This window comes from Callorhinus ursinus, unplaced genomic scaffold (assembly GCF_003265705.2).
Source record: "Callorhinus ursinus isolate GAN/ISIS: 27379988/994484 unplaced genomic scaffold, GSC_fseal_2.0 scaffold38, whole genome shotgun sequence".
NCBI classification, from domain to species: Eukaryota; Metazoa; Chordata; class Mammalia; order Carnivora; family Otariidae; genus Callorhinus; species Callorhinus ursinus.
This window is the reverse complement of record NW_027397100.1, coordinates 10,598,348-10,613,125: the sequence shown is the minus strand read 5'-3', so window position 1 is coordinate 10,613,125 and position 14,778 is coordinate 10,598,348. Positions and strand designations below refer to the sequence as shown.

Genomic DNA, 14,778 nt, shown 5'->3' with positions numbered 1-14,778 from the left:
GGCCTCCCACCAAGCAGGGAGCCCGATGCGGGGCTCGATCCCAGAACCCTGGGATCATGACCTGAGCCGAAGGCAGACGCTTAATGACTGAGCCACCCAGGCGCCCCATCAAATAAATGAAAAAAATCTTTTAAGAAAAAAAGAGAACTTCCAAAATAGGACCAGGACCAAACCTCCCCATGCTCATCTCTCTAAGGATAAGATGAACCCCTGTCTATTCCTGATCCATGAACCAAAACAACTCTAGTAATGGCTGACTCAAAAAGGGGGACATGGTTCCCTCTCAGAAAAGTAACAAAATAAGCAGACTTCAGGCATTTTACAATTAGATTATCATTTAAACAAGAGTTTGCAATGCCTTTTCGTAAACACAGACTTGTCTGATCTTTACAGAACCCCTTTATAGTAAGCCGTGTGGGATCATTATTATCCTCAAAAGGATGAAGATCCTAGGGCTGAAATTTTTAGGGTGGGAAAACACAGCAGGCCAATTTGATTTCCAAAACAAAAGAGGAGGATTAAATGGCTGTTAGAGTTATGACTGGAGTTCAGTTTTCCCCTCTGGTATTAAATGACCTCAGAAAGGCCTCAGCCAAAGTAAAAGACTAGGCTGGGGAAAAGAAGAGCTCCATTTTGTAAATGAGAAGCCTGCTTTATTTTACAAACCTGAAATACATTCCACTGTATAAATGGCATTCATGTACACAGTACTGGAGATCTCTATTCTAGAAACCAACTCAGGGATCCAAGGGGTTTCTTTCTACTTGACCTATAGGCTTTATAGGGCCATAATAAGGACTGGATACATAAATTGTTTAAAAACACTTTGCCAGGGCACCTGTTTAAAAAGCTTTGCCAGGGGCTCAGTAGATTAAGCGTCAGACTCTTGATTTCGGCTCAGGTCATGATCTCAGGGTGATGAGAGCAAGCCCCACTTCAGGCTCCATGCTGAGCATGGAACCTGCTTGAGATTCTTTCCCTCTCCCTCTGCCCCCCACCCCCCACCCTCACTCATGTGCACATGCATGTGCACACACTCTCTAAAAGATAAATAAATAAAAATTAATTAATTTAAAAAAAAAACACATAAACTACAGTACTAGGAGCCAAAGATCTGGATTCTAGTTTAAACTCAGCTATTCTAATATGATCTTTACAAGTAATTTACCCTCTAAAATGCACAGGTTCCTCATAGCAATTATTAGTAATACTTATGAGCACTTGATATGTGCTGGGCACTTTTCTAGGTACTTTACATATATAAACTCATTTAAAGCTCACAATCACCACCCAATGACCTAAGAATATTGCCATTATTTCATATGGATAAAGAAACTGAGGTATGGATAGGATAAGTAATTTCCCAAGGTCACATAGTTAATATAATGACAGGGTTAAGATTTGAACCCAGGCAGCCCAACTCCAGAATCCATGCTTATTTATGAGATGAAAGGGTAAAAGGAGTATCTCCAAAGTCTCTCCTAACACTCTATGATCTAGTCTTGAAACAATTAAAACACAGCATAGTACCGTGGAAAGAGCCATGTACTTGGACTCAAAAAGCACTGATTTGACTCTTTGCTCCACTGATGAGCTACAAGCCTTTGTTGCCTCTTCTATAAAATAAAGAAAAAATCCCTACTTCTCAGGATTTGAGAAAAATCAACAAATGTACCTTGCAGCATGTCCAAATAAATATTAAGTTGAATCTGAATCTCCATTTCCTCATGTGTAGGCAGGAAAGGGTAAGGGTGATGTGGAGAAAGGTACAGGAATTTTAAACCTAGAGATGCTTTCTAAAGTGCCTCACAGTTTCAAAACTGTGTAACTATTTTTATTTTTTTAAAAGATTTTATTTATTTGACAGGGAAAGACACAGTGAGAGAGGGAACACAAGCAGGGGTAGTGGGAGAGGGAGAAGCAGGCTTCCCGTTGAGCAAGGAGCCTGATGCGGGGCTCGATCCCAGGACCCTAAGATCATGACCTGAGCCAAAGGCAGACACTTAAGGACTGAGCCACCCAGGCACCCCGAAACTGTGTAACTATTTTTAACAGACCACTCACAACACTTTATGTTTTAAATGAAAAGTAAAGCTTCAAAATATTTTATTTCAGCTGAGATTTGATCTGTTGGGATAATATTCAAATAAGAGACAGTTACTGGCTTTTTGTTTATTAACACTGAATCATTTGCCAGAATCATTCAATGTTAGATGTTCCTTTCCTAAAAATGTAAATACGGGATAAACTTCTGCAGATTCAAGCCCAAAGCAGGGGAAGAAAAGTAATGGGAAATTACAAGTAGGAACAATACAAACTTTTGAAAGATTTTCTGAAGAATTTCATCATATTTTTTCCCCACATCAACAAAATTTTTCTCTATAATTTTGGTTCTACTTGGTTTTATGCCAATACTTTAAATCAGTTCTTATTAGAAGAAAGAAGCAATCAGCTCTGTTCTTTCCTTCTCCAGTCCTACAACAACAATTTCTTGTCCAAACCCTTAATTGAAACTGAGGTGCAGCAGAAAGGGTATTTGAATCCCAAGACAGTTATTAAATAGCTGTGTGACCCTGAACTAGTTACTCAACATTCTAGACCTCCATTTTCCCTTACGTAAAGTGGGAATAATAAAAGCTACCTCACAGGAGTGTTCCAAGCATCATTTGTAAAAGCACCTCAAGAACACTGAAGCACAGGACACCTGGGTGACTCAGATGGTTAAGCGTCTGCCTTCGGCTCAAGTCATGTTGAGTCCCACATCGGGCTCCCTGCTCAGCGGGGAACCTGCTTCTCCCTCTCCAGCTCCCCCTGCTTGTGCGCTCTCTCTCTCTCTCTCTCTCTCTCTCTCTCTCTCTGTCAAATAACTAAAATCTAAAACACACAAAAAAGCATCATTTTAACAATTGTTACTGAATTATGTACATAAGCTTCTCCTTTCACAGCAAACTGTCAGAGCAGCAAGAACTACTTTCTTAAAATATTGTTTTGAACCTGGTATTCCCTTTCTCAAAAGTTTGCAGTGCCTCCAAGTGCCCTTTTAGTCAAACTTAAACACCTGATCTTTACCAACGGGACCCTTCTAGACTCAACTTTATACTTACATACCCTGCCTTGTATTCTCCATTCAGCAGTTCCAAAACCTGACTCAGATTCCCTGGTTTGGGAATTACTGCTCCTCTCCACACAAGCTAATCCCCTTCTGGTCAGTTCCTCTGGGACTCTTTTCCTCCCTCTTACCCAACCCATGAGCTCATTAGCTTCAAGAAGTCTCCCCAAACTCCAGGTACTGGTTCTACTGACTCTATTCGGCCCATTTTCCTCCGCACCTCTCCCAGATTTATATTTATAAATGAATATAAATCTGTGGACGTACTTCTCTCCCTCTTAAAGATACTGACATTTCAGGCCTGTAACAATTAGCATACCTCAACTCCCAAGTTTAGGAAAACATTTATAGCCATTTCCAATGGTTAAAATTATTGCTTTAACTTAGGATAATATATACACCATAATTAAATGGGAACTTGTTTTATTGTCTTTTTGCCTCACCAACACTTCAAAACCAAAATTTTAAAGACAGGTTTCACGTTTTTATTTCCTGTGCATATTGTAAATTGCTGGTGATTTTACATTTGTATTTCAAAATACTCTGACAGACCAATTTTTCAACTATACCTTAATCAGTCCACTGACCAGCCTGTTGCCACATGTGGTTTGTTTTTTTTTTTAAAGATTTTATTTATTTATTTGAGAGAGAGAGAATGAGAGATAGAGAGCACGAGAGGGAAGAGGGTCAGAGGGAGAAGCAGACTCCCTGTCGAGCAGGGATCACGATGCGGGACTCGATCCCGGGACTCCAGGATCCTGACCTGAGCTGAAGGCAGTCGCTTAACCAACTGAGCGAGCCAGGTGCCCTGCCGCATGTGGTTTTTAAGATACATAGTATTTTCCTCAGCTTACTCATGAGCTGGAAAAGGCTTTACAGGGAGTCCATTCTCCTATTCCCCATAGTGTTCTTTTATAAAGTGCACACAAACACTGAGTTAGTAAATACTGAACCATTGCTCCTAGGGTAAATACAGGCTTAGGTGTCTGCAAGCCTCCGGTCACATTTTCATCAACCAATCAATACATAACCTTGTGTGTTTCTGTTTAAAGACATCTTGTTTTATTACGTATGTGTATATATATGCATATATAGTTGATTCATTAACATTGAACTCATGGCCAATAGCACCATAACTCACTCCTGAACAAAACTTACCTAACACATAAATTTTCTCTGTAAGGAACATCACAGCCTTCTTGCACTTAGCAACACTTGATAGCACTAAATGGCACTAACATTTGGGGACCATATTAAACAGGGAAATCACCAACAAAGCACAAAAATGCAGAAAAAAAAAAAAAACATGGCATTAAATAGACCGTGAAAAGGATCGATCCTGGGATCGAGTGCGGTGTCGGGCTCCCTGCTCAGCTGGGAGACTGCTTCTCCCTCTCCCTCTGCCCCTCTCTCCGCTCATGCTCTCTCTCTGTCAAATAAATAAAATCTTTTTTTTTAAGATTTTATTTATGTATTTGACAGACAGAGACAAAGCGAGGGAACACAAGCAGGTTGTGTTGTTGCATGTTGCAGCTCAAATTTTTCACTCCTCTGCACATATCCATAAATGACCGCAAAAGTGCCATGAGTATTGATTTTGGGATTACAAATAAATTTTAGCAAGTATAATGAATTCAATAATACAGAATTTGTGAATAATGAAGATCAACCACAGTCACCAAAACTACTCTGCAAATGTCCACTGGCTCCTGTACTCTGAATACCATGGATACTAATTCAATTCCATAAACCGAAAGATAAACACTACCTTAGCAAACTGTCCTGCAAGTTACAAAGTGGCATACTATAAAAGGATACTTACACGGACAGGAAGAGCAGAGAATGTTCATAATTACTGAATACTCTGCCTCCTCCCACTTTGTTGGGGTGTCCAATCTAAGCTTTAAAAGACTGATTAAATCTGGGAAAGATTTGAGCAAATCAGTAAATACATTAAGATTGAGCAAATAGGCATATATATTATTACAAATATTAAGGGTTCCTATTAGAGAAAGGAGTTAACAAATATGAAAAGACAGAAGGGTAAAATAAACCCTGTTACTAGGATGGATTTAGAATAATTGGTATGGGTTTTTAATGCATATAAATATAGAAACAGATGTGTATTTATGTATATGTATAAACTTACATATACTTCTTATCCCTGTCTTGATAGGTCCTGGAGGCAATGACTACATCTAGCATCCAGGTTTGGTTTCAAAATAGCAATATTCACTAAAAAGAATTAGTGTTCTCTGGAGAAAAGTTGACTTCTGAATGGAGTTGATGCTCCTTAAAGCTTTATTTGCAAAGCACTAGCATTATTTGATCTGTTAGTGGCTCTTTGGAAGACTTCATTTGCAAGGCTGTCCTGGAACTCATCCAATATGAAAAAACATGCCCCCAGGAACATTGGTTGAAAACAAATAAAGGCAATTGTTCAACTTCATGGCTGCCTGAGGTAGTGGATAATACCTGGGGAAAACAATAGGCTAATAAAAAAGCTTAAAAGGAAAAGCAAGAGAATGAGCTCATAAGGGCTTTGAAAAGGTCTGACATATTCCTGTGAATCTGAAGGCCATGCTTATGCACAGAGCTGTGTACAGGAACAGGAAAGACCTGAGACCTCTGGTTGACCTTGAGGCTCTTAGGAAGTGAAGTTTAAGACAGAGATGTTAAACGACCTGCAGAACATTGATCGTGTGCCCCAACATGTGCACAGAGTCCCTCAGCAAAAACCAGGAGACAATGGGGCACCTGGGTGGCTCAGTTGTTAAGCGTCTGCCTTCAGCTCAGGTCATGACCCCAGGGTCCTGGGATCAAGCCCCACATCAAGCCCCACAGCGGGCTCCCTGCTCAGCAGGAAGCCTTCTTCTCCATCTCCCACTCCCCCTGCTTGTGTTCCTGCTCTCACTAACTCTCTCTATCAAATAAATATAGAAAATCTTAAAAAAAAAAAAAAAAAAAGCAGGAGACTTACTGGTTCCAAGTATTTAAGGAAGTCTCCAATCATTATTTGACCACTAAGCTAACTGAGCAGAGACCACACAACAAAGAATACAAACTTTACAGAATTCAGAAAGGTCACTAAACAGAAAAATAGTAACTCTGAGAAAGGGCAGATCTGATTTCCAAAATTGCCACATTATATTATTTAAAATGCCCAGGTTTTTTTGTTTTGTTTTGTTTTTTAAAGATTTTATTTATCCAGGGCACCTGGGTGGCTGAGACATTAAGCGTCTGCCTTCAGCTCAGGTCATGATCCCAGGGTCCTGGGATTGAGCCCCACATCAGGCTCCCTGCTCAGCGGGAAGCCTGCTTCTCCCTCTCCCTCTTCCTCTGCCCCTGCTTCTGTTCCCTTTCTCACTGTGTCTCAAGGGAACACAAGCAGAGGGAGTGGGAGAGGGAGAAGCAGGCCTCCCGCAGAGCAGGAGCCCAATGCGGGGCTCGATACCAGGACTCTGAGCCAAAGGCAGACGTTTAACAACTGACCCACCCAAGCACCCCATAAAATGTCCAGTTTTTAACCAAAAAAAAGTATGAAGCATATAAAGAAACAAAAAAGCATGGTCCATACACAAAGGGGAAAAAATTGATAGAAACTGTCCCTGAAGAAAGAAAATAAAGAAACTGTCCCTGAGGAAGCTCAGATGTTAGACAAACTAGACAAAGACTCTGAACCTGCTATTTTAAATGTTTAAAATCTAAAGGAAACCATGTCTAAGGAACTATAGCAGAGTATAAGAATGCTATCTCACCAAATAGAGAATATCAACAGAGAGATTATTTTTTTAAAACACAGAAATCCTTGGGGCGCCTGGGTGGCTCAGTCAGTTAAGCAACTGCCTTTGTCTCAGGTCATGGTACCAGGATCAAGCCCCATGTCAGGCTCTCTGCTCAGCAGGGAGCCTGCTTCTCCCTCTCCCTCTGCCTGCCAGTCCCCCTGCTTGTGCATTCTCTCTCTCTCTCTTTCTCACTCTGACAAATAAATTAAATAAATAAATAATAGAAATTCTTCTGTTGAAAAGACTAAATAAACATTTCACTAGAGGGGTTAAACAGTAGATTTGAAGAAGAGAAAATCAGTGACCATGAGAACAGGCCAACTGAGATTATCCATACTAAGGAACAGAAAGAAAAAAGAATGAAAAAAAAAATTCACAGAGCCTCAGAGAACTATGGTATACCATCAAATGTACCAACATATAATGGGAGTCTCAGAAAAACAAGAGAGAAATATAGGGACAGAAAAATATTTGAGGAAATACTGGCAGAAAATATCCCAAATTTGATGAAAAACATCAATCTAGAAATCCAAGAAGCTCAACTAATTCAAGTAGCATAAATTCAGATAGATCTATAAATGGACATATCATAATCAAGCTGCTGAAAGACAAAGACATAGAATCTTAAAAGCAGGAAAAGCTATTCAACATGTATAAGAGATCATTGATAATATTAACAGCTGATTTCTTCTCAGAAACCATGGAAGACAGAAGGCAGTGAGATGAAAAATTAAGACTTTCTAAATAAACAAAAACTAAGAAAATCTGTCAACAGCGGACTTGCTCTACAGCAAATATTAAAGGGAAAACATCAGGCTGAAATGAGACCTCTGACACTATAGTAACTCAAATCCACATGACGAAATAAAGTACACTGATAAAGGTAACTACTTAGATAAATAAAAAATAAAGCATGAATCTATTTTTTGTTTATAATTATTTTTTATTTCCATTGTTATTTTTAATTTCAAAGGCAACTGCATAAAGAATAATTGTAAATCTATGCTGATGGGCACACAATGTATAAATATATAATTTGATAACACTCTCTAAAAAAAAAAAAGATGGTCACTATGGAAGGAAGGAAGGAAGGAAAAGAAGGAAGAAAGGAAGGAAAAATAACCAGCATTAGCAAAGATGTGGAGAAACTGGACTGGAGCCCTTACGCTTTCTTGGTGGGAATGTAAACACTGCAGCCACTGTGGAAAATAAAATGGCAAATGCTCAAAGAATTAAACATAGAATTACCATATGATCCAATAATTCTACTTCTGAGTACATACCCAAAAGAAGTGAGAAAAGGGACTTGAACAGATATACATACACCCATGTTCACGGCAGCACTATTTCATAATAGCCAAAAGATGGAAGCAACCCAAGTGTCTGTCCTCAGATGACTGAGTCAACAAAATGTGGTATATACATACAATGGAATATTATTCAGCCTTAAAAAGGAAGGAAATTCTGATACATGCTACCACATAGAAGAACCCTGAAGACATTATGCTTAGTAAAATACACCAGTCACAAAAGGATAAATACCATATGATTCCATTAATATGAAGTACCTAGAGTAGTCAAAATCATAAAGACAGAAAGTATGGTGGTTGCCTGGGGCTACGTAGAAGGGGGCATGGTGACTTATTAAATAGGTAGAATTTCAGTTTTGCAAGATAAAAAAGAGTTCTATGATTGTGATGGTTGTGATAGCAGCACAACAATGTGAATGTATTTAATGCTACTAAACTGTATAGTTAAAAATTATTAAAATGGTACATTTTAATGTGCCAGGTCATGTTCTCAGGGTTGTGAGATCAAGCCCCACATCCAGAACTGTGCTCAGCGCAAAGTCTATTTGAATTTCTCTCTCCCTCTGCTCCTCCCACCCCCGACACACACACTCTCTCTCTCTCAAATAAATAAATCTTTTTGTAAAAAGTACAGAGTGGCTCTCTGCAATTTCTACTACTGTCAAAGTAAAGCAAAAACAATCACCAATGCCCAGGTCAGCTCATAAAACCATAAACAAGTCACACTGCACTGCTCTAATGTCCAGTTCCTCTGCTAGAGCTACTCAGCAATAGCAGTGTTTTAGCTTCCTCCTGTTTCCTAAACCCATTGTTGGAGAAGGGAAAAGAGAAGAAAAACTTAAGGGGAAACTAATGAGAATGTTTTAGGAATACTACATCTCTGGAGTTCAAATTTCTTATCTTAAAATGGAGAAAACAACAGTGCCTACCTTTTCAAAGGGCTGTTGTCAGGACTAAGTAAATTCACATGTATAAAGTATTTAATAAGAGTGCTTACCACAAGGTAAATGCCCTAAAAACGTTAAACTTTTTTTTAGGGGAGGAGAGAGAGATTATGTGCACGCACAGAGGTTGAGGGGGGTGGAGGGAGAGGGAGAATCTCAGGCAGACTGCCTGCTGAGCACAGAGCCCTATGTGGGGCTCAATCTCAGGACCTGAGATCATGACCTGAGCTGAAATCAAGAGTCCGGCATTTAACCTACTGAGCCACCCAGGGCACCCCGATAAATGCCCTAAAAATGTTAGCTATCTATATTCTTGCCCAGGAAATATCAACGTCTTATTTCAACTACAACCTTTATCTCAGCTTCCTTACTCTCTCCTGAACACCAACTCTCTAGCTACTTAAAAAAAAACAGTAACAACAAAACACCACCATCCTCTCAGCTGAATATGAGTCCTCAGTGAAGGACACTGCTATATTAACTCAGTCATCCAAGGCAGACCAGGGACTCACTGTTAAGACATCCCTCTCCCTCACCCTCAATATCTAACCTTTCACCAAGCCCTGTAGATGGTTTCCTCAATACCTGTTGAAATCATCCCTTCCTCTTTAACCACACTTTCCCCTCTTAGTACAGGCCTTCCTCACTTCTTCCAGGATTGCTTGAGTAGCTTCTGACTGGCCTTCAGGACTTGAATCTCAGCCGTCTGACTGATCCATCCACAACTGCTACAGGGATCTAGTAAAGCAAAAATCTAATAGTGAGTATGAGAGTTTACGATGACAAGTTTCTCTTTTTTTTTTAACTTTTTTATACTTTCAAAATAAAATTTTTAAATTTCAACTTAAAAATGAGAGAAGAGAGGCACCTGGCTGGCTCAGTTGGTACAGCATTCAACTCCTGATCTCAGGGTCATGAGTTCAAGACCCACATTGGGTGTAGAGCTTTTAAAAAAATAAAATTAAAAAGACTACAGCTTTAAAAAATAAATACATAAAATTTTAAAAAATAAAAATAAAAAATGAGGAAAGAAACTAGTGTTCCCCTGACCAGTAGTGGTTGCAGGGGGAGAACAATAGGAGAAAAGGACTGAAAAAGAGCACAAAGAAATGTGGGGGAGTGAGAAACATGTTCATCATTTTTATTGTGGTGATAGCTTTTCAAGTGTATATCTATGTTAACAGTTATGTATAATTAAATAAGTATAACTTATTGTATGTCAATTATTCTTTAACTTTAAAAATTTAAATAAAAAAGTAAATGTATCAAAAACCCTTTTGCCCGAAAAACAGAAGCTTTGACATAAATGCCATCTACAGCATGACAGATGATGCCCAACAATATATATATACATGACTATCACAGACTACCTATCTCCAGCACAAGTCACAAAAAGTCAGGGAGTGCATAACCTTGTCCTAGAACCCAGTCTCCAGGGCCAGGCGCAAACAGGGGACCACAGGAAACCAGCCTGGACACTGGGCTGCTATCAGTTCACATTAAGTTGCACACCATTCAAACCTCCTCAGTGTGCATTTGCAACTTACCCATGATGCATCTCCTCAGCCCATTTGAAAGACTCAGGGTCTCACCCTATAGAAGTACCTTAGTGGTTTATATTATAGGCATAATAACAACTTGAGAATGAAGATCGGGTTGTTTTCAACTTGAAAATTATTTGAAAAATAAATAAATAAAATTTGGAAAAAACCCTATTAAAAATAAATCTTCCCTTGCTTAAAATATTTCAAAGGCTCCCCTCTGCCTCAGGAGAAGCCTCTAATCCTAACCATGAAACACAAGGGGCCCTGACTCCTCTCCCGCCGTTTCCCCATAAGTGTCCCTGAGTCAAGCCAAAGATTCATATACAGTTCTTGGTCATCTGGCATTAGTAGCATAAGCTAATGCTTCTCTTCTATGCTCTCTCTCCCATTCTCTAGTGCTCTCATTTAGTTCAGGCATCTCTCCCTGATGGATGCTTATCCTCAAGCTGGGTTAGGTATGTCTCTGCTCTGCTCCTGTAGCACCTGGTACAGACTTCTATCACAGCCTTTCAAGTATTGTATTAGTAGTTCTCTTTTCTGTCTCTCCTATTAGATTATAAACTTGAGAGAAAGTGTTTTTCATCCTCAGTCCCTTGGATAGTTCCTAGAATGTAGTAAACTCTCAAAACGGTTGCTAAACTAAAAGGAAGGGAAGAAAAGCACTTAAATGTCACCTGTATCAATCGATTTTCTGATCAATCCTATCAAACTTACTCTTAAGAAAATCTGAGGCTCAGAGAAATTAGATGACTTGCTCAAGGCCACATTCATAGTAAGTAATGGAGCCAAGCTTTCAACCAAGGCTCTTCAGGCTCCTAGACAGGTACATTGCCTGTATTTGTGAATTCCTCAGCACCTAATGCAAATGCCTCTTCAGAATAGGTATTCAATAAATACCTGCTGCTTTCATGTTTACTGCCACTTTCAACTAGTCCTAAGGGAGATTGTATCTTATAAGAGGCCTTTAAACAATCACAGTATAAAGTGAAAGTGATTTTAAAACCTAAAAAAGTAAAAGTGACTTTCCTTATCTAAACTTCGTTTTTATCTAAAAAGATGAACAGAAACGAAAAAATAGAAAAAAATCTGACTAACAGAGGGCAGTTGGGTGGTTTCAATGGATGCTACCACCTAAGAATAAACCTGCAACAGTCCACACACTCAGGGGACAAGAATATTTAATATATCAGACAGCCACTAACTCCCAAGACAAATCAAGGTGTTCATTTTGGATATACAGCCCAATAAACTTTTTACCTTTTTCCTGACATACCCACCTTAAAAACTAAATAAGGACATCCTAGTTGCCATTTCCAACAGCAGTTCTCAAATCTGAATCAACTTCTGCCCTGGCATCAACAATTACTTCACCAAATCAATCTTTCTGTAAGTTAAATGAGCTATTATTCTTCAAACACTTACTGAGCAGCAATAGAGTGTACTGCCTTTGCTAGGCTGACAAGAAATACAAGAGGTAAAACAGCAGTCCTTGTAAACCATATATAAAAAGATCAGAAACGTTAAGTGTAAATAACAACTCACAAGATAGCCAGAGGCAGGAATGGAAAGTGTCTGCTCTGAAAAACAATATCCTTGACCCAATTTTTGAAAGACTCACTAAAATTATAAACCCTTCCATCCCTCAATGATCAGTAACTAAGTTCTGTATCTCCCTAACCTTTTTCTGCTGTCACTTTCTCCTTGAATTCCCAGATGTCAGAGTATGGAGAAGGAAAAGGACTGAATGACAAGCGCAGCAGTTTCCCTTAAGCAGTCTAGTAATCCTTCCTTCCTTATTCATTAATTCCTTCAATAAATATTTCTTGAACACCTATGATGTGCCATACACTGTACTAGACAAAGTCAAAACGACAGATTTGAGCCCCGTTTTCGTGCAGCTTTCAACCTAGCAACCTGTAATAGTATTCCACTTAACTGTACAGTTATGAATCGTCTTACTGATCTCGGAAACAAACCCAGAGAACCTCAGAAACCAAAGGGACTGCAGATTAACCTCGTTTTTCCTATCCGGAAAAGGCCCGAAAGTGACTCGTCCAAGGTCACACTGGGCATCAGTGACAGAACAGAAACTAGAACCCAGGTCTCCCGACACTCCAATCAGTGCCCCCACGTGCTGCCTCTCCCTGCGGGAAAGAGGTCGCATGAGGTGACTAAGAAAAAGCGAACTTCGCCAAATTTAGGTCCCATGTCACTCTCTCCCTCCTCCAAAGAGGGGGAAGCCACAGCCAAACAGCGGGTAGGGGGAAGTGCGACGCTGCCTCAGTTTCCCCGCAAGAGAGGCGATCGCGTAGCCTCGCTGCCGCACAAGCTCCCCTCCTGCACTTTCCTCCAGTTTCTCCCGCCCTGCCCTCTCCCACTCCAGCCCAGCGGGCGACCGCAGCAAATTACTCCTTCACTCACAAGGACTCGCACCAGCAACGCCATGTTCCTCTACAACCATTTCCGGGTAAAGGGTGGCCTTCCGGCGTTCCCGCGGCCCCCACCCCTTGCCTATGTTGTCCTTTCGCCGGCGGGTGCCCGGCAACGGCGGCGCAGGCGTACAGAGGCCGCCGCGCTCACGAGCGCGCGCTTTTTTCCGCGGAGCGCGAGGCAGTCTGGCTCGGGCGCGCGCCTCCCGTTCTCTCCAGTCTTCCCCCCCACGACACGTCACAGACGCACAAGTCCTCTCCGCAGCACCTGTCCTCCTTGACCAATGGCCTCGGGCTTTTCATAGCTCTCTCCTTATCCACCCCGCTTCACCCAACCTCACTCCTCAGCGCCCCATTGTCAGAATGCTTCCAGACTCTACCCCCCACGGGAATCCCTCCCCCTTGTCACTGGGGGGTTGAAAAAAAAAGGACTTTGGGGGATCCCAACATTTAAGGGTTCCCTAAAAAAAGGGCCTGAGAAAGAGTTGTAGAGGAGCACAGGAGAGTGTTCAGCTGAGTCCTGAAAGTCAGGGGAAGAGGGCCGTCAAGGGCTGACCTGAGGCCTGAAGGGAACTTTTGGGGTTTCTGGCAGGTTGGTTGTTTCATGGGAACATCTTTGAGTATTGACAGAAGAAAGAATCAAGGATGCAGGGAGTTTCTTGAGGAGGTGGGAGAGAATGGCCTTGGCTGGAACATCTCTTCCATTGTATCCCAAGAGCAGTAGAGGAGAAAAGGCGTGTGGGTGGAAGCTCCTTTCATTCAGTCAGCAAAGACCCAGTAAATGTTCGCTATGCGCTGGTCACAAGGCAGGTGTGGATAATGGCTTTGTGGAGCTCCTAGACTGGTGGGGGAGGCATGCAAAAGTCTAGTAAACCAATGAAAAAATAAAATTATGAAAAAAAATATGGTAAGTGCTTTGAAAGAAACAACAAAGAGCTAAACTTGAGAATAACATGGGAAACTACACTTTAGATAATATGGCCAGATAAGGCCTCTCTGAGGAGGTGGCATGTAAGTTGAGATCCAAAGGATGAATAGGAGCTGGCCATGGGAAGTGACTCTGAACATGCTATTTTTATCAGCAAGTATTGGGGGGGTGAGAAAGGGAAAGAAGATTTGAGGGCAAGAGTCCTGAAATGGGAAAGAATAAGAGTTTATTTAGGGTACTTAGAGAAGAATTGGGTATTTACACCCCAAAAACACTAATTCAAAAAGATACATGTACCCCTATGTTTATTGCAACATTATTTACAATAGCCAACATATGGAAGCAACTTAAGTGTCTATTCATAGATGAATGGATAAAGAAGATGTGGTGTATATATACACAATGAAATGTTACTCAGCCATAAAAAAGAATGGGATCTTGCCATTTTTGACAACATGGATAGAGCTAGGGAGTATCATGTTAAGTGAAATAAGTCTGACAGAGAAAAACAAATACCATATGATTTCACTCATATGTGGAATCTAAAAACAAAACAAATAAACAAAAAAGCAGAAACAGTCTCATAAATACAGAAAACTCGTGGTTGCCAGAGGGGAGGGGGGTGGGGGAATGGGTAAATTGGTGAAGGGAATTAAGAGGTACAAACTCCCAGTTACGAAATAAGTCACAGAGATGAAAAGTATATCATAGGGATTTAATCAATAATAT

The 14,778-nt window shown here is 40.5% G+C and overlaps 1 protein-coding gene across 5 annotated transcripts in view; it reads right to left on the bottom strand.

The window, feature by feature from the left end:
- Nucleotides 1–13,281, bottom strand: part of UQCC1 (ubiquinol-cytochrome c reductase complex assembly factor 1) — a 96,715-nt gene extending 83,434 nt beyond the window's left edge. Inside the window, exons 1-2 of one of the 5 annotated variants that reach the window (XM_025876085.2) lie at nt 13,114–13,269; nt 9,734–9,886 (exon numbers count right to left, since the gene is read on the bottom strand). Coding sequence is in view for 3 of the 5 variants with exons in the window: in XM_025876084.2 (XP_025731869.1) it covers nt 13,114–13,137 (24 nt within the window). In the remaining 2 variants the exon portion in view is untranslated. Of the gene's footprint in view, nt 1–9,733; nt 9,887–13,113 lie in introns of all 5 variants that reach the window. The other 4 variants (XM_073880510.1, XM_025876084.2, XM_073880509.1 and 1 more) reach the window with 4 other exon arrangements.
- Between the last annotated feature and the right edge of the window lie 1,497 nt (nt 13,282–14,778).